We start from the raw sequence: 21,253 nt of genomic DNA, 5'->3' as shown, positions 1-21,253 counted from the left end.
CAACATTCAAGCAAATTTTGGTAGGGATATGTTTTCATCTCTCTTGGGTACAGTATAGAAGACGAATTGCTGGGTCACAGGATAACTCTGTGTTTAATTTTCCAAGGAACCACCAAATTGTTTTTCACAGTAGCTGCACGGCTTTGCCTTCCCATCAGCAATGTCTGAGAGTTCTGATTTTCCACTTCTGATCCACATTTGCTATTATTTTCTCTCTATGTGTGTGTGTCGGGGGGGCGGGGGGCGGGGGAGGCGAGACTCTAACCATCCCTGTGGCTGTGAGATGGCATCTCATTGTGGTTGTGAGCAATTTTAAAACAACATTCTCAAACACATTAGAACCAGGCTTTGCATACAGAGTTCTCCCAGCCCATAGTCTATCAGATAAGCTTAACCACTTGCTCATTCGACCAAGATTTCTGACCTGTCCCTCGCCCAGCACTTCTGAGAACAAGAGACAGAGAGAACAGACAGACCTGCCAGCCCTGAGGGAACTTATGTTCAATAAAGAAACTGAAGGATACCAGCATTTTTTGCAACATGGATGGACCTAGAAATGATCATGCTAAGTGAAGTCAGCCAGACAATGAGACAGCACCATCCAATGCTTTCGCTGACATGTGGAATCTGAAAAAGGGACAGACGGAACTTCTCTGCAGAACAGAACAGTTTTTCACAGACATTGAAGAACTTATGGTCTCCGGAGGAGACAGTTTAGGGGGTGGGGGGATGTGCTTGGGCTGTGGGATGGAAATCCTGTGAAATCGGATTGTTATGATCATTATACAACTACAGATGTGATTAAAAAAAAGAAAAGAAACTGAAGGAGTTCCCGTCATGGCTCAGAGGTTAGGGAACTAGCATCCATGAGGACATGCGTTCCATCTGTGGCCTCACCCAGTGGGTTAAGGACCTGTGGTGTAGGTCGCAGATGCAGCTTGGATCCCTCATTACTGTGGCTCTGGCGTAGGCTCCAACTGGACAGCAGCTATAGCTCCAATTGGACCCCTGGCCTGGGAATCTCCATATGCCACAAGTGCGGCTCTAAAGAGACCAAAAAAAAAAAAAAAAAAAAAAGACACTGAAGAAAGAGATGAAACCATGAGCAAAATGCCACCTGCTGGTGTGGGCTTCTGAAGGACACGAACGAGGACCAAGGAAAAGAATAAGGAAGTTGTGGGGTGGGTGCATTGGTCAGGGTTCTCCAGAGAAAATGAACCAACAGGATGTGCCTGTTTAGAGAGATTTGTTTTAAGGAATTGACTTACCCATCTGGGAAGGTTTGGTGAGTCCAGAATCTGATGGGCAGGTAGCCTGCAGGTAGGAGCGTCAGGAAAGAACAGCGGTGCAAGTCCACGGGCCGGCAGCTGAACCAGGAGGAGCTGACGCTGGAGGTGCAGTCCGAGGCCCATCTGCTGGCAGAATTCCTTCTGTCCCTGGGAGGTCAGTCTTTGGCTCTATTCAGGCCTTTGATTGGTTGAGGCCTACCTACATAAGGGAAGGCAATCTGCCTAAGTCCACCGATCTGAATGTCCATCTCCTCCGAACACACCCTCACGGAAATGTCCAGAATGTCTGACCACATCTGGGGACCATGGTCCACCACCACCTGTCACAGGGGACATATCCACAGTAGATGGGAGATGGGAAGGTGACTCTGCACAGGTGATATTTAAACCGAGCTCTAAGGGATGAGAAGAAATCCAGCAGAGAGAGAGAGAGATGTTCCAGGCAGAGGAAATTGGCCTTGGTGTCACCTTCCCCCAAGTTGGATTTTTCTTCCTTCTGTCACCTGCCATCGAGCTGAGTAAATTGCAAAAGGGGACTGACGGATGATCCTTCCGTGGAACCAGGCATCGAGGGACTGCAGGTCAAACCCTTTCCTGTCCCAAAGCTTATCAGCTAGGTTCTAAAGAAAGGAACCCCGTCCCCTTCCCAAACTGGACTCCAAGGCAGGTTTCTAGGGAAAACACTGCGGAAAAAAGAAAAAAAAACTCAAAAATTCCATGGAAGACGATGAAGACGTTGAAGATTTATTTACTTGGTCATTTCCTTGGAAAATAATCTAAAATTAGACGTTATACTTAATGGACAAGAATCTAACTGAATTCTTAAAAAAGGAGTCTGTTCTCACAGTGAGGAGTCCCAGCTCCAGACCATCTAATGAGAGGGTGGCACCTCCCCACCCCCGCCCTTTGGTGTCTCCACAGCTCCCTGATGGTTTAAGACACATCCGACTGGATCTGCCTTCCCCCATTCTCTTAAGGTTTCAGAGCTCAAGGAAAATAAACAAAAAGCCCTACTGAGAACATTCTCCCTCCGTGCATCCCAGATTTGATGGTGCACTTCTTTCCTGCCATGCGGTGGAGACCAGGGCGCCAGGGTGCGCTGGGTTCTTGTCAGCCTGCCTTCTAGGCTTCAGGTGGACAGGCCGATCTTTCCTTGACCTACTTTGAAGTTTGCAGCCTTCAGGTTTCCTTTTTCCAGGGACGAGGGGCTGATGGACAGCTTTCATGATAACCAAAGTGGAGTATTATTAGCCTTTCTGGTATGTCTAGGTAACAATAATAATTTAAAAAAAAAGTCTTTTTCCTTTGATTCCTGTTCTAAAAGGTAAAATTTCTCCCTTCCTTCCCCCCTCCCCCGTGTGTGTGTGTGTGTGTGTGTGTGTGTGTGTGTGTGTGTGTGTGTGTGTGTCTCCCTCCTTCAAGGCTCTGTCCTCTCCTTTCCCTTAGGCTAGGGGTTGACTATAGGATTCCAGTAACTCAACTTTCACATGTAAATTTGTTCACCAGCCAGACTGTTGCAGTTGCAAAAACTGGCCCCAAGGCCAGAGAAGCTTATATAGTTTGAAAATACTTGAGTGAATAATTTAAACTCTGGCAAAAATTTTAGGTATGTGGATGGGTCATAGGGAATCAATTCTCTCCTTGAGTGTTAAGTCTAAGGGTAAACTAAAGCCAGAAGGAAGTCACGGGTTCCATTTTACCTTTCCTGAAACTTAAGTAATTACTGTTAACCTATGAGACACTGACTATGTGCCAGACATTGTTCTCAGACTCTACAAAGTGGAAACCCACTCAGTCCTCACACAGCCTCAGGAGGCAGATACCATAATTCCTATTTTCAGATGAGGAAACTGAGCCAGGAGGAGCTTAAGAAATTTGCCCAAGGAAATGGTGACAACCCAGAGAGTTGTTCAGAGACTGTTATCCAGCAAAAGAAGTAACAACAGCAAAGATAATATACAGCTGTGAAGACTCTCAGCTCTGTTCCAGAGAGATTAGCCTGAAGCCCTTAACCACCAGATCAACTGGAACCTAGCAGATAATGATGCGGTCAATGACCAGCGCTGCTGTGGGCAGGAAGATGTGGACAGCGAGGTGACCACTGGTTTAGATCAAAGAGCTGTCACCTCTGGTCTTGTTAAGTCCTTCAGGAGTTCCCATCATGGCTCAGCTTGTTACAAACACCACTCATGTCCGTGAGGATGAGGGTTCGACCCCTGGCCTCGTTCAGTGAGTGAAGGATCCAGCACTGCCATGAGCTGTGGTGTAGGTTGCAGACGTGGCTCGGATCTGGTGTTGCTGTGGCTGAGGTGTAGGCCGGCAGCTCCAGCTCTGACTGGAATCCTAGCCTGGGAACTTCCATCTGCCACGGGTGTGGCCCTAAAAAAAAAAAAAAAAAGAGTTACCCAGTGCATTGATGAGCTCAGAAGCCTGGCTGGAAGGGGGTTGTGTAAGAGAATGAAGGCTTGGGAGAACAATAAAAAAGATAGGCAACGTCTTTGCTCTACAGGAGAACAGAGAAATGGAGGAACAGTCAGGAAGGCTTCAAGGAATGTACTTGATAGGTCAGTGACTGGAAGGATCCAGCAGGGAAGAAACGGACGCTGCAGGAGCAGGAGCTTGGGTAGGGGAGCTGGCTGGCTGGAGGGCATGGGGCCGGGCTGGCCTTCGAGAGGAGCGGTCATGGTCAGCTCCACGCCCTTGTATCAGTCGGAAGGAAAGCTGTGGGTCCCGACGCAGCTTTGGGGGTGGGAAGACGAGGTGGTTTTCATCTCCTTGTACATATGTTCTCAATAGAGTATGAAATGAGGTCACAAGCCGAACTTGCCGGGAAAAGCTTCGTGGAGGTTCGAAGAGGGAGGGAAAAACACCGAATAATCAGCTAGAGGGGACTGGATTTATCACGGAACATGGAATGTTGCTGAAGAGCCGTCATCGATATAAAGTTAAAAATAAGCAGCCAGATGTTTGCTTTTCTTTATCCGGGTTCGGCTGCCGGAGGGCAGGCCTGAACTGGGCAGCCAGTGGGGTTTAATCAGAGCTGGAGTTTTGTCAGGTGATGTCAGCGGCAGGAGAGAGAGGAGACTAGGGGTGTTTGTAGGAGAGGACCTGGAATGCTGGACGCTGAGCCGGGGAAGGAGAGAATGGAGGCAGTAGCTCTTTGCATGGGTGTGTGTGTGTGTGTGTGTGCGCGCGCGCATGCATCAGAGTACCCTGTGATGTATTTGTATTTTTATACCATTAATTGAAACATTTATTATTATTAAAATATAGTTGATTTACAATGTTCCTTCAATTTCCACTGTATAGCAGAGGGACACAGCCCCCAAATACATCCCTCCTTTTTTTTTCCATCGGGTTCTTACCCAAGAGACTAGATTCAGTTCCCTGGGCTGGACAGCAGGACCCCATCACCCACCTGCTCTAAATGTTTGCTTTGTGATTTTGAAGTGTAGCTGGAGCAGGGGAATCAAGTGAGTGAGACAGGAGGTTAGGACGTGGTGGCCAAGCACGAGCAGGATGTTTGAAATAGAAGATTTGGAGAACGTGTGGTTGATGGTGCAGACGGAGCTGAGTCTGTGCCCGGAGTTGGGCAGGGCGGCAAGGGGGGTGGCAGAGATGGAGAAAGTGACTACGGGACTCAGAGGCCAAGAAACCAAGAGGCTAGACCTCCAGTCCTTTCCTTTCCCACCAGGCATCAAGCAGAAGGCATCCCATTAGTCCCTGGTAATCGCTGACTTAATGCTGGGCCCGCGGCCAGGAACCGAGAGGAAGAGGAAGCAAGCGAGGGCTCAGCCGCACGTGCGTTGTGAGGGAGGGGAAGTGCGCGAGAAAAGGGGTTTCCAACCTTCCCCCATCCCCTTGCTCTGCCTAGAATGCTGCCATTTGTGGGAGTTTAATAGCCTCTAATAGAGCAATCTAAGGTCCACAGGAAGGCAGAGTTGATTCAATTCAATTTGACCGGCTTTATTGAGCACTTACTGAGTTTAGAATGGCGGGTTCTATGCTGAAAAAACCTAGGAAGCTTATATTCTAGTTGGAGAGGGACATAAATCATGCACTGAAATGTCGGGCAGCTTCTCCTAAGCCCCAGATGCTAAGAAAGAGCCTTGTCTACTGCTGTCAGTGAAGTGAATTTCTTTTTTCTTTTTTTGTCTTTTTGGGGCCACACTCAAGGCACATGGAAGTTCTCAGGCTAGGGATGCAATCAGAACTACAGCTGCCAGCCTACACACAGCCACAGCAACATGGGATCCGAGCCACATCTGCGACCTACACCACAGCTCACGGCAATGCTGGATCCTTAATCCACTGAGCGAGAGGCCAGGGATCAAACCCACGTCCTCATGGATACTAGTCCGGTTCATTACCACTGATAAGAACTCCTGAAGTGGAATTCTTGAGAGATTTGTTTGAAATTGTAGAGTCTTTGGAAGGCTGCTTTAAGGAAGTGAGATTGAAAGGGCCACAAATCAGATTTGCAAACCGAGTTGGATTGCTTATTTGGTAATTATCCAATCCCCCCTTCCAAAAATGCTGTGAATCTGTATTCTCCAGAGAGAACAGTTATTAACCTAATCTTTCCCCTTGTGTAATCATTTCTCATCAACTTATGCCATATGCTGGATTTTCCACAAAACATCCTCTGATCCTGCTTGTGTTCAAAGGTTTTCCAGAGAAACAGAACCAGTGGGACACATGCACGCATGTGCATACACACACACACACACAAATTTATTTTAAAGTATTTTCTCATATAAACATGAAGGCTGACAAATTCAAAAACCATACAACAGGCTGGGAATTCTGCTAAGAGTTGATGTTGTAGTCTTGAGTCCAAATTCCCCAGGGCACTAGGCTGTAAACGCAGGCAGAGTTTCTTTGTTGCTACCGTGAGAATTTCTTCTACTTTGGGGAAACGCAGTCTTTGCTCTTAAGGCCTTCAACTGAGGCTCACCCACAGGATAGAGGATAATCTGCTTTCCTCAAAGTCGACTAATTTAAGTATTCATCTCACCTAAAAAATACCTTCCCAGCAACAGCCATACCAGCGTTTGACCACACAGCTGGCTAACCATAGCTTAGCCACCTTGGCATATACACTTAACCATCACATCTGCCTAGAAGATAATCAACATCAAAGGAGACCAAACACATTCATTTCCTCTGCAGCACTTTCACATTCTACCTGGAGGATACTTTTTGTGTGTCTGAACCGAACTACTAGACTTGAAGTTCCCTGCCAGTTGGCCCTATTTTTAATTCATTTTTTATCCTCTTCCAAACCTCAGCATGACACTGTCCTATGCCGAGCGTTTCATGGACACCACCTTACAGAATAACCTCGCTCTGCTGCTCCATCATGGCTAATGTCATTTCACGGGGGCTAAGAGATGCAGGGGGGGGGTAAGTCTTGTGCACACATATGCAGACCCGAAACGGCCCCGTGGGACAGCAGCCCAGGCTGCCTGGTATTGCTCCCCAGATACCCTGCCATGATGGCCCGCCCTCCACCTGGGGTGCCAGCTTCTCTCCCAGATCCAGTTCCTGCCCACTGCCTCCAGAAGCCTTTTCTGATGTGCTCCCCCTCGGGAAGAAGAGCTGACCAGGGCCAGTCCGGTTGTGTCCTGGACCGAGGGGGAGTAGGAGAGAGGTCCCACCCCTGGTGTCTGGCAACTGGTGATCCGCAGCCCAGGGCTGCCGTTCACTGAGGAAGACATACCTGGTTATAATTCTCATACCCAGAAGGGGTGTCCTTCTCACAGAGGCACCTGCACGTGTTAGCTGGGTCCTAGGACTGACTGTTCCCTCCTCCAGGGCTGCCCCCACCCCCACCCCACCCCCCAAACACACAAGGACTTGGAAACGTTGCCCCCCTGCCTCTCTCTACTAGGTGGTGCCCTCCCGTGGGCAGGACCCGTGCCTTAGGCGTCATTACATTCTGCTTGTCCAGCATGGGGGCTGGCATACCTCTGCTTAATGCTTCCTGAGCAAATGCATAGAGAAAAGAAGGAAGAGAGAGAACACAGATGTGCTCCTTGAAACTGGCAAAACTGGCAAGATTGTTTTTGTTTTCCTTTCTGTATGTCCACACAAACATTTATTGAGTTCCTATTATGCTTCAGTTGCAGTGTAGGCAATGGGTTTTTCCTTATGGGCCAGCATCAGAACAAAGACACCTAGGAGCTTCTGATTCTGGCCCATAAGGAAAAACCCATTTATTCTTTTCTACCATTTTACACAGAGAGGAAAAACAACAGCCTTACATCAAGCTGGTTCCTTAATACACCCTACTAGGTTTCCTGGGGTTTCATCCTTCCAGGCTCCTAATTACTTAACATGTTCAAAACAGAAGAGTCTTTTTATGTGCAAAGGAGGAAGGAATTTATAAACACTGACATCCCTAGAGTGTGAGAAATTCAGATTTCAGAATGCCTTCTCCACTCGGCGTTTCCCATCTGTTTGTTTTTCTGTAGCACCCGCTCCTTTACCAAGCCCGCGTCTCTCCACCCCACCAGCATGGAGCTCAGGCCCCTTTCCTTCCACAGCGTCGCTCCTCCCCATCAGACAGAGGGGAGCACTAATTGCGCCCTGGGCTCTCATCAACAGGAGCCTCCTGGCTCATCTACGAGAAGCAAAGCGAATTGGCTCGGCTGGGCCGTTCCTAAGGGTTTGGTACTCGGACCTCTCTAATGACTTGGATGAAATAATACAATTTCCTGGGCTCTGTGGAATTCTGAAGTCTCCAGCTATTAAAGCAACTGCAAAGTACTCTTTAGGTACTTAAATGCATGATGCATTTTGTGTTTTTGTTTTCTTGGGCTGTCTATTCTGTGGAGCACGCCCAGTTTCACTTTGGTTCGGCATGCCCAAAGGGCACGGGCTGCCCCCCTCCTCAGGCTGTTAAGATGGAGACAAGCCTGATAAGCCAAGGAAACAATGGTGCCAAAGAATATGAGTGTCATGCAAATGCTGAGCAAGGCTAAAAGAAGCTATTGGTTCTGTAAGTAAGTAGAAATTTCCTAATATAGGCAGGATAGATTTATAATATCAAACTAGGGTTGGTATCTATAGCATTGCTGATGGTAGGAGGATACATAATTGCTCAGCATCTCTGAAACATAAGCTCCTCATCATTTAGGGCAGTATCTAACTCAGAGTGTCACTGCAATGCCTACATGAGATATGTGCGTGGCAATGCCTGGCACTGGAGGGTGACCAGTAAAGGTCAGAGCAACTGAGTGTGGGGAACGGGTGCCCCTCAAAGAGCAAGGAGCAGTCAGAGAAGCCCATTCCTCAGCTTACACAGGCCTTGGTAGCGCAGCTGCCCAGGATCCACCAGAAACACAGAACCTGTTCTGCACCTTTAAAAGAGGAAAAAAAAAAAAAAAATGGAGTTCCCGTCGTGGCGCAGTGGTTAATGAATCCGACTAGGAACCATGAGGTTGCCGGTTCGGTCCCTGCCCTTGCTCAGTGGGTTAAGGATTCGGCGTTGCCGTGAGCTGTGGTGTAGGTTGCAGACGCGGCTTGGATCCTGTGTTGCTGTCGCTCTGGCATAGGCCGGAGGCTACAGCTCTGATTAGACCCCTAGCTTGGGAACCTCCATATGCCGAGGGAGCGGCCCAAAGAAATAGCAAAAAAAAAAGGCAAAAAAATAAAAAAAATAAAAAATAAATAAAAAAAATAAAAGAGGGAAGCTTTGCACAGGTGATGAGGGAGCTGAGAGACCAGAGGAAGACTAAGGTAATAGAGACTAGCTCGAAAGAGGGGCTGTGACCACCGTGGGCTGCACGGACAGAGGGGGGACACGGCTTTCTCCAAGCTCAGGGTCCCTCAGCAGAAGCTGGGCCCACAGCAGGTCAAGTGGGCAGAAGCTGGAGCCACAGAGCAGACACAGCTACCACCAGAAATGCCACCAGAGGGGTGCATGGGAAAAAACACTCTGGCTTTTTCCCCCTTTCTTCCACTAGTGCCACATCCAGATATCAGATGGGTGGACCTGGGAGTTTGCATCTTGCAGGCTTTAGGGGTCAATGCCCCCATCCCGTCCCCTTACCAGAGAAAGCAAGAGCAGGGGAGAGGCAGGAATAGAGCTGGGGCAACAGGCCCAGGCCCCGGGCTGCCCAGCAGGCTTGACGCCTCTGTAGTAGAGGGACCAAATTACATGACAGCTCCTGGGTCTTCTTCTGGAGTGACAGTCTGTTTCCAAATTATCTCCTCTCCTCCTGTCCTTGTCCCCAGTTTCCCCCCTGCCTCTATTTCCCAAATGTCCCCTGAGGTGTTCTGCTCAAGCTGGGTCATTCTTCTGTCTGGAGATGGGAAAGGAGGAGAGACAGCTGGTCCCCTGCATCATCTGGTCATCACCCTGCTGCCATGGTGACTGCAGGTTAAATGCTGGAGCACGCGCTCTGCCAAAAACCGAGTGAAAGCAGCTCTCCCGGGATCCCCAGGGGCCCTGGTGGTGAGCCTGGACTCCGGGGGTCGTGTTAGTGGAAACCCCGCTCCTCGGGCTCTCCCTATGTGAGTTCTTAAAGCCTTGGCCGCAAACTCGGACGCAGCCCAGGGAAGGTGGCAAACAGAACACTCTAGGATTTCCTGGTGGCTCATCTGTCATTTATCTCCAGAGCCCTTCGGTTGTCTGCCGTGCCGAACTTCATGTTCACATCCGCTCCTGACTTTCCGTTACTGAAACGAACCCAGAGCCGTCCACCATGGTCTGTCAACCCCAAATTTGGGAAAAGCCTCATGCATCAGGGGAAAAAAATAACAACAAAGGCATTTTGTTTTCCCAACTACAGTGCCTCCTGTTGATGGATTAGAATTCCATCATTAAATTATGTATGCTGACGTGGGAAAATCTGTTAAAGTGTATGTGGGAAAAAGCAGGATGCAAATTTATGTCAAACAAAGCAAGTGACAAATGAGTAAACAGCACAGAAAAATGTTTGGAAGGGAATACACTAAAATGCTGCCTTTGGGGGATGGGTAGCATGATAGCTTTTTGTGGAAAGTAAATTTAGCTTAGAAATTCCTTGAATACAGTAAAGGGTCTTAAATCTCTCTCTCTCTCTCTTTTTTTTTTCTGTCTTTTTCGGGTTACACCTGTGGCATATGGAGGTTCCCAGGCTAGGGGTCGAATCCAAGCTATAGCTACTGGCCTACCCCACAGCCACAGCAACGTGGGATCCAAGCCATGTCTGTGACCTACACCCCAGCTCACAGCAACACCGGATCCTTAACCCACTCTGAGCAAGGCCAGGGATCGAATCTGCCTCCTCATGGATACTGGTCAGATTCATTTCCACTGAGCCATGATGGGAACTCCCTAATCTTTCTTCCTTCCCTTTCCCCCATGGAGGGGTCTCAGTGTGTTTCCAAGACCACACAACCAGCCTGCAGACATCAGACCAGACTGTCTCTTGATTCTCTAGTTGGGGTTCTTACCTGGCCCCCTGCCACCTCAGGCAAAGGTGGGAGTGAAGGAAGCACTCACCTGCCTGAAGCCACAGAGGGCGGCGAGAGAGCCTTGACAGCCGGTCAATTTTGGGATTTGGAGGAAACCAGAAGAATAATAAGCAATTACAATTTTGAAGCTAAACTGGCGAGTTCAGATTCTCTTCTGTACATGCATTTTGTTCAGCCTCTAATTCTGTGGAACTTTTCCAGAATGCTATGTTCTTAGGCACTAATTTATCCTAAGCTACTTGACTATTTGTTTAAAAAAAAAGGTCTAGGATGAGCAGCAAGACATTTTAGGGGTTTTAGAGAGGGGAGGCCGAAACAGGTCTGATAAGGGGATGAAGAGTGGTGGTGGTGGGGGCTTCTCCACGTGTACAGCCTCCACAGGGAAAGCTCTGCCTTAACCCAATTGCACAAGTCATTTGGTGGCAAATGGACCTGCTCCTTCTCCATGGCTGTCAGTTGGCCCCTTAAGGTCTAGACCTGGAGTCTCCTTATTCTCATTGTCATGCAGTATTCTGCAAGGAAAATGAACTTCCTGTTAGAATTCTCAACTTGGCAACCCATCACTAATTTGCTCAACGTATTGAAAAAAGCACTTTGCAAAGAGGCAAGGGCGTATGTGCTGAGGAGGTATACGTGTCATGTGACTAACCGCTCTCCATCTCCCCCTCTTGGCCTCTGGTTGGACTGGACTACAGTGGCCATTAACCTTCACTCCATCCTCAGCATCTCTCCAGGGAGCCCACAGTGCTCAGGAAGCTAAGTTGTTCCTCTGAAGGGAAAATTACACATGAGAGATTGAAAACCAAAATATTCAAATAGAAGGATTTTTACAATAATAATAAAAAAATAAGTCCTCTGTGGATTAAACCAGTTGGACAGTACATGTACATGGCTTTCTCCTTGAATTTTAGGTCCTCATAGTTGGAGGCAGTAGGTCTATGTGTTCCCTGGGGCTGCCATACAAGTTGCCATAAACTTGGTCACTTGAAGCAATAGAAATTCATTCCCTCACAGTTCTGGAAGCCAGATTTTTGCAATCAAGGTGATGATAAGGCCGTGCACCCTCTGGAGGGTTTAGAGGACTCCTTCCTTGCCTTTTCCAGCTTCTAGTGGCTTCCAGTATTCCTTGGCTTACGGCTGCCTCACTCTATCCACTTCGAGTGGTTGTCTCCTGAGTATGGGTCTGCCAAAAGTCCCTCAGCCTCTCTCTTCTAAGGATCACTGTGATTGCATTTTTTTTTCTTTTTTGGTCTTTTTAGAGCCACACCTGTGGCATATGAAGGTTGAACTGGAGATGTAGCCACCAGCCTACACCACAGCCACAGCACTGCTGGATCCGAGCCACGTCTGCGATCCACACCACAGCTCATGGCAATGCCGGATTATTAACCCACTGAGCGAGGCCAGGGATGAATCCTCATGAATGCTAGTTGGGTTTGTTAACCGCTGAGCCACGAGGGGAATTCCATTTTTTCTTCACTGTGATTGAATTTTGAGCCCAGCTGAGTTATCCAGGATGGATTCCTCCTCTTGGGATCCTTCAATTACTCACAGCTTTTGCCATCGAAGCCAATATTTGGCAATCTTTCCAAACATGAGAGAGACCACACTGGAGAGAGTGAAGTACTTTAACTGTCAAGGATGCTTTTTTTGCTGCCTTTTTTTTTTTTTTTTAACATTCTAAACATGAATGCCCAGTAACTGCAATATTAAACTCCAGTCACAGCTTTTGTTCATTCAAAAGCAAGGGATGCCTGAGGAGTGAACACTCAAGAGGGGGCCTGGGAGGAAGGAGGCCCTAGAGGGTCTCAGCGGATTCCTTACTCACCAGCCAGCTGGGGCAGGGTTCCCTCATAACACTTTGGGTCCCAGTAAACTCTGCCAGCATTTATTGGATAGTGAAACTGATGTGTATCCAATATAACTGAGGAATAAACATTAAAACCATTTAAGAGTTTTTACATATATTCAGGCATTCTGATTTGTAGAGAACTGAGCTGGATTGAACACAGTTTAATCTGCTTCAAAATAAATGTTATAACACTCCAAAAATACTGACAGGTTCCAGGGTTAGGATATAAACATATCTTTGGTGCCATCATTCTGCTCACTACACTCAGGGATTCTTTCTCTGTTTGTCTCATCAGAGAATGAGCCTGACTGCAAAAATGAGTTTGTTGCTTTCTAAATCCCATGAGCTTTCAAGTTTTGCTTCTGTTCTTTCCCTTTGTTGATGACCCAAATAGAAACATGATTCACACTTTCTTCCTTGTATTCTGAAAATAAGCTACTCTGATGCGCTAATGACTTAACTGTGGTCCTGAAGGTTTAAAACCCCAGATTTGAGTTCCCGCTGTGGTGCAGTGGGTTAATGACCTGGCTTGTCTCTGTGGCATTGCCGGTTTGGTCCCCCCAGTGCAGTGGGTTAAGGATCTGGTGTTGCCACAGCTGTGGTGTAGGTCGCAGATGGTGCTCAGATTTGATCCCTGGCCCAGGAATTCCCACGAGCCGCACGTGCGCCGAAAGAGGGAGAAAAAAAAGCCCCAGAATTGTGTTGACAAGAACACACCCGTTAGATTCAAGCCTATGTTTCTAAAAGTCTGAGGAAACAGCTCTTTGACTAGCCCCTTAGTGTAATCAGCAGGGAACCATCCCTGCTTCTCCGTAATTCATCTTGTCATCCAGGAACAATCTTTGAGCTCTCCTTCACAATTAGAGCTGATTCTCATCTTTTGATAACTTCTGCAGGCCCTCGAGAGTTCCAGAGACGTTCTCCGTGCACTGCACACATTAAACATGCTGCCTCTGTTGTTGTTGTTGTTTTTCCCAAGGTCATCAAGAGCAACACCCTGGAAAATGTGCTGATTCATTTCTCTGCGCTCAGGATGATCTTCTCTTTGAAGCCATCGACTTGTACCCTATTTACTTCACACACAAGACTTCATTCCTCACCTCGGCAAATCCGATTCAAATGAGGTTTCATCTCTTCATGTCACCAGACCGAGCTGTACAAAGAATTTATACTGGTTACCTTTCAGTGGAGTTCCCGCCTAGAGAGTGCTTAGGAGTCCCAGGTTGTCCTAAAAATAAAGTCCTGAGGAGATGTCTTCTCTCCTGAGGGTCACATCTCAAGAGATGGGGGCGGGGGGCAAGGGGAAGAGGCTTTTCTTCTCCTTCTAACACTCTTGATAAAGAGTCTTGTTCAGCTCTTTGAAAATCTGATGGGCACAGTCAGCTCTGGAAGTAGAGGGTTGAGTTTTTTACACGTTGTCTATTTTAATGAGACAGACATTAGTCAGTTTATTGGACTTTCGGGGAAGGAGAAAGAAAACCTGCAGTGAACGCCTCTGGCATTATTCTTTCAAGGTCTTGTCTTTCTACAGGTAACAACAGTAACGTCGTGATTTTTGCACACTGTGAATTCCTACTTGGGTCAATCTAATATTAGAAACAGAGTCCCAGGCCTGGGAAGAATCATCTTCTCACAGCAGCAGGCGTGGCGTTGGCCCCGTCTCCACAGCGCCTTGAAAAAGCTGCACAGAGAATGGCCCACCCTCATGCCCAGTTCTTCGGTGTGAAGGCCAGACCCCTGCACTGTCCTGGCCACGGTCACTGGGACATTCAGACAATGGTTCCAAGAGCTTCCTTCTTCATCTTCACAGACTCAGCAGCCTGGCGCTTTCAAGAAAGACCTACTATTCATTGCCCCCAAGTCTCAAGATTTTTGTCACTTATGGGAGCTACAGATGGGACGAGGAACGATTCATAGGTCTGGCTCTTGGCACAAGGCCAGGGGCAGGGCTGGGAAGGGCTGGGGCCAGGCCCTGGAATCAGTGGATTCCGGGGCTGGGGGAGACTGAGGGTGCGCAGGTGTCCAGAGCCAGCATGTCCTTCCTATGGCCTTTAGGTCAGCAGAGGATGTGACGGGACCTGATGGAGTGGGCAGGCATCATGGATTGTTAGCAGGTTTGCAGCCCCCTGCCCTGGATTCCAGGCCTGGAGGAACATTAACTAGGTGTGTGCAGGGACCAGGGAGCTCAGATGGTCTGAGCTTCTCTTTTTTCATATATATCAAGATAATAACAAAAGACTAAAAGGTCTGTTACAGTTCCAGCAAACAAACTATAAACAAACAAAGCTTTGTTTATTTTCAAGGAGATGTTTGTTATTTTTTTAAATCCAATACAATTAAACCACTTAACCACTTATTCCTCTCAGGCCCTAGAATAGTGCTTTCTATTTTTGGAGATGAATAAATAGTTCAATTTGACTGGAATGTGGGTTAAGGAAGGAGAGGGCCACTAACAGGAAGTGTGACCAGAAAGGGAGGCTAGAGTGGGACCATGAAGGCAGAACCACTTGTAGGCTTGGCCATGGGGACCCACGGCCCTGGGCGCCATGCTTTGGAAGACCCCTCTGGTCCTCTTCCAATCCTTTTTGTCCCAAGGGGGCTGGGAGTCTGTGGGGCTAAGGGGTGTGCCTGTCCCCCAGTCCCACTTCCCTGTCTGTAGTGTGCGCGGGACACCTAAGAACTCCCCAGCCAAGCGTCGTCAAGGGTGTGTGGCCTCTTCCCCAGGTATGTTGGCGCACTTGTGTAACTCGCTGTCCTGGGGAGGCCAAGGGTGGCTGTTTGCAGGGGTGGGGAGTGGACATGAAGGCTGGAGCGTCCACAGACCTAAGTGTGGGGAGAGAGCAAGGGCAAGCTGCAGGCTTTGCCTCCTCTTCAGAGGCGGCCACGGGCTCAGCCACATTGCCAAGGAGTCCGAGAAGGTGGCACAGATGTATAGCCTAGGAGTCGAACAATTTAGGACCAAATATATAATATTTCAGAGGTGGTGATGGGGATAAGCACGATAAGGCAAAATAAGGCAGCAGGAGTAGTAGAGAGTGTCGGGGACGCCTTTCAGAAAGGGAGTCCCTTAGGTGGCGGCCTTTAAACGGAACTAAGTGGGGGAGTGTGGGGGCGGGGCAACCAGTACGTGCACGCGAGGCGCAGACCGGAAGTCCTAGACCGGAAGTCCTCGTGGCAGGAGGTAAGGTTGTGGAGGATGTAGGAAGGGCTGAGCACGTCTGGCCTTTGTCAACCATAGTCAGGATTTTCTATCTGAGTATGCTGGGAAGCATTATGACGTTGTGAGCAAGGGAATGACACACCATCTGACTTACTCTTTAAAAACTTGATTGTAGAACAGCAAGCGTGGAAACAGGTAGACAGTGTAGTAGGTAGGATGCTGCTAGAGCATCCTTTTTCTTACACTTCTTCCAATTAAAAAAAAAATATTTTTTCTTTTTAGGGCCGCACTCATGGCACATGGAGGTTCCCAGGCTAGGGGTCAAATCAAGCTGCAGCTGCCAGCCTACACCTCAGCCATAGCAGCAAGGGATCCGAGCCATGTCTGCGACCTACACTGCAGCTCACGTCAACCCTGGATCCTTAACCCACTGAGCAAGGCCAGGAACTGAACCTGTATCCTCCAGGACACTAGTCAGATTCATTTCCACTGACCCATGATAGGAACTCCCCCCAATTTTTTTTTTAACTGTGGTAAAATATACAACACAAACTTTAACACTGTAACTGTTTTTGAGAGTACAGCTCAGTGGCATTTGGTACATTCATATTGTTGTGCACCCATCATCACTATGTGTATCTAGAACGCTTTTCATCTCACAAGACTCAAATTCTGTATCCATTAAAAAATAACCCTTCATTTCCCTCTTCCTTCAGCCCCTGGCAACCACCCTTCTACTTTCTGTCTCTGTGAATTTGACTTCTTTAGATACTGCATATAAGTGGAATCATACAGTATCTTTTTATGACTGCCTTATTTCATTTAGCATGATGTCCTCAAAGTTCATCCATGTTGTAGCAGGTGTCAGAATTTCCTTCCTTTTAAAGGCTGAGTAATATTACACTGTATGTATGTATCACATTTTGTTTATCCATTCATCCATCAATGAACATTTGACTTGCATCCACCATTTGGCTGTATTGTGAGTAATACCACCAGGGTCAAGAGAATACCTGCTTTCAATTCTCTGGGGTATATACTCAGAATTGCTGGATCATAGGATAATTCTATTTTTAATTTTTGAGAAACTGACATACTATTTTTCATTTTTTTTGTTTTTATCATGGTTGCACTATTTTACATTCTGGTCAGCAGTGTGCAAGGGTTCAAATTCTCCACATCATTGCCAACATTTGTTTGTTTTGTTTTTGTTTTTATAATAGCCAGCTTAGTGGATCTGAAGTGTTATCTCATTTTGGTTTTGATTTGCATTCCCCTAATAATTAGCGATGTTGAGCATCTTTTCAAGTGCTTATTGACCCTTTGTATTTTTATTTTCTTTGGAGAAATGTCTATTCAAGTCCTATGCTCATTTTTAAATTGAATGGTTTGTTTTTATTGCTGTTGAGTTGAAGGAGTTCTAGATATACTCTGGATATTAATCCCTTATCAGATGTGTGATTTGCAAATAGTTTCTCCCATTCTGTGGATTGCATTTTCACTCTGTTGATAGTGTCCTTTGATGAACAAAAGTTTTAAAATTTATTGAAGTCCAAAGCCTGTGCCTTTGGAGTATAGCCAAGAAATCATTGCTAAATCCATGAAGCTTTTCCTTTTTTTTTTTTTCCTTCTAAAAGTTTTATAGTTTTAGCTCTTAAATATAGGTCTTTGATCCATTTTGGGATAATTTTTGAATATGATGTTAGGGAAAAGTCCAACTAAATTTTTTATATGTCAACATCCAGTTTTCCCAGCACTATTTATTGAAAAGATTGCCCTTGCCTATAAATGATCTTGACATTCTTTCAAAAACCATTGGATCATGTATGTGAGGATTTATTTCTGAGCTCTGTATCTTATACCATTAATCTATATATCTATCTTTATGCTAAGTTTATGCCAAGCTTAAACGTTTTTTAAAATTATTACTACAGTAGTTTTGTAGTAACTTTTGAAATCAGGACGTGTTTGTCCTCCAACTTTGTTCTTTGTTTTCAATGTTGCTTTAGCTATTTGGGTGTCTCTTTTTTTTTTGTCTTTTTAGGGCCGCACCTGTGGCATACAGAGGTTCCCAGCTAGGGGTGGAATCAGAGCTGTAGCTGATGGCCTATGCCACAGCCAAAGCAATGCTGGATCTGAGCTGCGTCTTCAACCTACACCACAGCTCACGGCAACACTGGATCCTTAACCCACTGAGTGAGGCCAGGGATGGAACTTGCGTCCTCATGGATGCTAGTCAGATTTGTTTCCGCTGAGCCACAAAGGGAACTCCTGGGGGTCCCTTTAGATTCCACGTAGTCAGACAATAGGAAATTATTCTTCATGGTGATTGGTTATAATACTAGAATTTTCAGTGATAACCTCTTATCAACTTTGGGAAACAGCTCAAGTTTTGCTTATGATTTTCACAAGAATAAGCAATAAATGACCCAGTAGTGTCATTTATTGCAAAATAAATTAAGCTTTATTTGTATAACTAAACTTGTTTTGTCTGCCCAGGGAATGTTCAAGGGTAGTCTCCATTAGTTTTTGATTTTTAAAATTCTCCCTTTTGGTCATTTTTTCCAGTGGCCTCAGAGTATCACCTACCAGTATAGCATTATTCTCATCTACCCCGTTGATGGATAGTCAGGCCAAAAATGGCATATGCACCATTTCCATTATTCGAGTCGTCAGGGAAGAGGACTGTGTAGTCATCACTTCATCGTTTACGTGCTTATTGTTGATTTCACACAGCTGTCTGAGCATGATGGCTACCACTTGGTGTGTGAGTAGCTGCTGACAGGCATCTAAAATCCTTAAGAGTATACAATGCCCCTGGAGTTCCCATTGTGATTCAGCGGTAAAGAACCGAACTAGTATCCATGAGGATTTGGGTTCAATCCCTGGTCCTGCTTAGTGGGTTAAGGATCTGGCATTGCGGTGGGTTGTGGTGTATGTCAAAGGACATGGCTGGGATCCCATGTTGCTGTGGCTGTGGCATAGGCTGGCAGCTGCAGCTCCTATTTGACCCCTAGTCTGGGAACATCCGTATGTCACAGGTGGAGTCCTAAAAAAAAAAAAAAAAAGAAAAGAAAAGAAAAAAGAGTATACAATGCCCTAGAGAGGTTCATATGATGACTATAAAGAAAACAATAGCAAAGGATTGAAAAATTCCATGGAGTGGAGTTCCAATTGTGGCTCAGTGGATTAAGTACCTGACATAGTCTCCATGAGGATATGGGTTCAATCCCTGGCCTCACTCAGTAGGTTAAGGATCTGGCCTTGCTTCAAGCTTCGGCATAAGTTGCAGATGTGGCTTGGTTGGTGTTGCTGTGGCTGTGGTGTTGGCTGTCAGCTGCAGCTCTGATTCGACCCCTAGCCCAGGAACTTCCATATACCAAGGGTGCGACTGTAAAAAGGAAAAAATTCCCTGGAGTGGAGATTCCCAGGAGACAAGATTTAAATAATTAACTAGAATGGGTTATGATCAGATTCAGGTTTTACCTCTAAGTGAATCTACAATTTTTTTTGGATAATGTCTAATTAGGTTTCAGTTTTTTAAAATTCTTTACATAGACACAACATGATATATTAGCAATCTTCATATTCTCATGGTTACTTAGGACAAGATGAACATAAGGATGTTTTAATTCAGGAGATGGTATTGCAGGTGAGCTTCCACCTAAATTAGGCCCCTGTATAGTGTGAGCAATCACACTATAGTGTAGTTTGATGAGAAGCATTTTTCCAGGGAAACAGAAGAAAAACAGAAGTTAATAATTTGAGCAAATTATAAATGCACTCTCTGAGTTTTGAAGAGCAGTCAGTGGGAAAGTTTCCAGATGTTGAATTTGAGCATCTTCAAATGGAGTGAGGGCCAGCAAGGGCCATGAGATAGATTTTCCTTGTTAGTAGTGTGAATGTCTCAGGTCGTTTTTTTCTGAGTGGTCACAGCAACAAGCACACAACTGACCACATGTGAACTCTTGTGATGCTTTCTCTCAAGTTTGAGCTGTCCAGCAGCAGCTTGTATGCCTTTGGGAAAAGGACAGTTTTCATTTCCAAGTCAAAATAGTAGGAAAAAAAAATCACAAATGTTTGTTTGGGGAGTTCTAGCCAAAATACTGGAGGAAACTAGAAGAATTCAGTTTCCATTCCAGTTACTAGGTAGAAAACAAACCGCAAAGACAATTACAGCACTAGAATCTGATATCCACAAAGATGTATTACAGATATACAATTTTTCTCTCTCTTTAATCATCCCTCTTTTTAGTCAAAGGTAATCACAGTAAGACTAATTTGTTTGAAAATTAAGCCTCATTTCAAAAAAGTTGGCCACGATTATTTACATAAGCACAGCAAGAATAGTGATTGATTATACGAAAAATAAGAATATTCAATAAGGGTGAATTCTGGAGGGATTAGGCTGAGAGAAAAAGATAAATATTTTAAAGTTTTTTGCAAAGATATACTTTACAAGTTATTGTAAGTTATAGAGAAATAGCTTTAAAGAGAAGAGAAAAAGAGGTGCTTTGAATCTCAAAAATGAAACATTAAAGAAATAGGAATGTTTTAAATGAAGTTGTAAGACTGACAATCATCCTCATCAATTCATAGAGGATCCTATGATAATTCTTGTTGATCTTGATCTTTTGTTAGCAGTTTTATGAATTAGTTTTCCATCAGAGTTCTAGAAATTCTTACCCAGTTCAGTGTTATGATCTTAAAGTTATCAGAAACCTGTATTCTAAAGTAATTGTCAGGATCTTCTCCAGGAACTTCTTTAAAGATAAAGAATTTTTGCAAGGACACTTTTGCAAAAACATTGGGATAAGGTAAAAACCATTGGCAAATGGCGAAAGGCTTAAAAATAGCCATGGTTAAACATCTGGTGAAGGTTCATATACAAACACACACACAAATAATGCAACTGACAAATAAATTTGGTTATTTCTGTGACATACATTTAAAAATTATGACTGATATCAGAATTTTAGGAATTTCATATAATCTCCAAAACACTAACACATAACTATACAAATACAATATAAACAAAGCTTAGTATTACTTGATAATGATTCTCATGTAATTTAACCTGTCAAATAAGACTAACCAGCTTAACATATTTCCTTTGAGATGTTCCAGGGGCCTTGTAGGAAATCCCAACTTAATTCCAGGTCATAAAGACTCCAATTTAAAATTTGATTTTGGGAAGTTTGTCAAAAGTCTCAAAAAAGTTTGACCCAGGTTGTTAGTCTTGCAAAATAAATTAAACTCTAGTTATGCAACTAAGCTAGTTTTGTTTTGCCCTTAGAATTTTTAAGGTGAGTCCCTGTTTGTTTTTTATTTTAACCACATGAAGTTTAGGATGGGTTTTTATATTTATGGAAAAACATCATTGAGAATTTAATAAGGATCGTGCTGAATCTGTACATCGATTTGAGTAGTACCAGCGTCAGGTATCTTTCTACTTACTGATGTCTTTAATTTCTTTCAGCCATGACT

General features: G+C 45.4%; 2 protein-coding genes across 10 annotated transcripts in view; both read right to left on the bottom strand.

Moving 5' to 3' along the window:
- Positions 1-21,253, bottom strand: part of LOC146398569 (uncharacterized) — a 121,575-nt gene that overhangs the window by 67,369 nt on the left and 32,953 nt on the right. For all 8 annotated transcript variants that reach the window (XR_014819409.1, XR_014819407.1, XM_084981734.1 and 5 more), the window contains exon 3: positions 1,269-1,488. Coding sequence is in view for 6 of the 8 variants with exons in the window: in XM_084981734.1 (XP_084837860.1) it covers positions 1,269-1,412 (144 nt within the window). In the remaining 2 variants the exon portion in view is untranslated. The remainder of the gene's footprint in view (positions 1-1,268; positions 1,489-21,253) is intronic.
- Positions 16,035-21,253, bottom strand: part of CAB39L (calcium binding protein 39 like) — a 722,245-nt gene continuing 717,026 nt past the window's right edge. For both annotated transcript variants that reach the window (XR_014818817.1, XR_014818818.1), the window contains one exon: positions 16,035-16,055. The gene's annotated coding sequence lies outside the window, so the exon portion shown is untranslated. The remainder of the gene's footprint in view (positions 16,056-21,253) is intronic.

This window comes from Sus scrofa, chromosome 11, assembly GCF_054392235.1.
Source record: "Sus scrofa isolate SSC_HxYL_T2T_F1_AM1 chromosome 11, Sscrofa_HxYL_maternal_Yorkshire_Landrace_v2.0, whole genome shotgun sequence".
Taxonomy (NCBI): Eukaryota; Metazoa; Chordata; class Mammalia; order Artiodactyla; family Suidae; genus Sus; species Sus scrofa.
The sequence above is the reverse complement of the archived record's forward strand: the minus strand, read 5'-3'. Positions and strand labels throughout refer to the sequence as shown.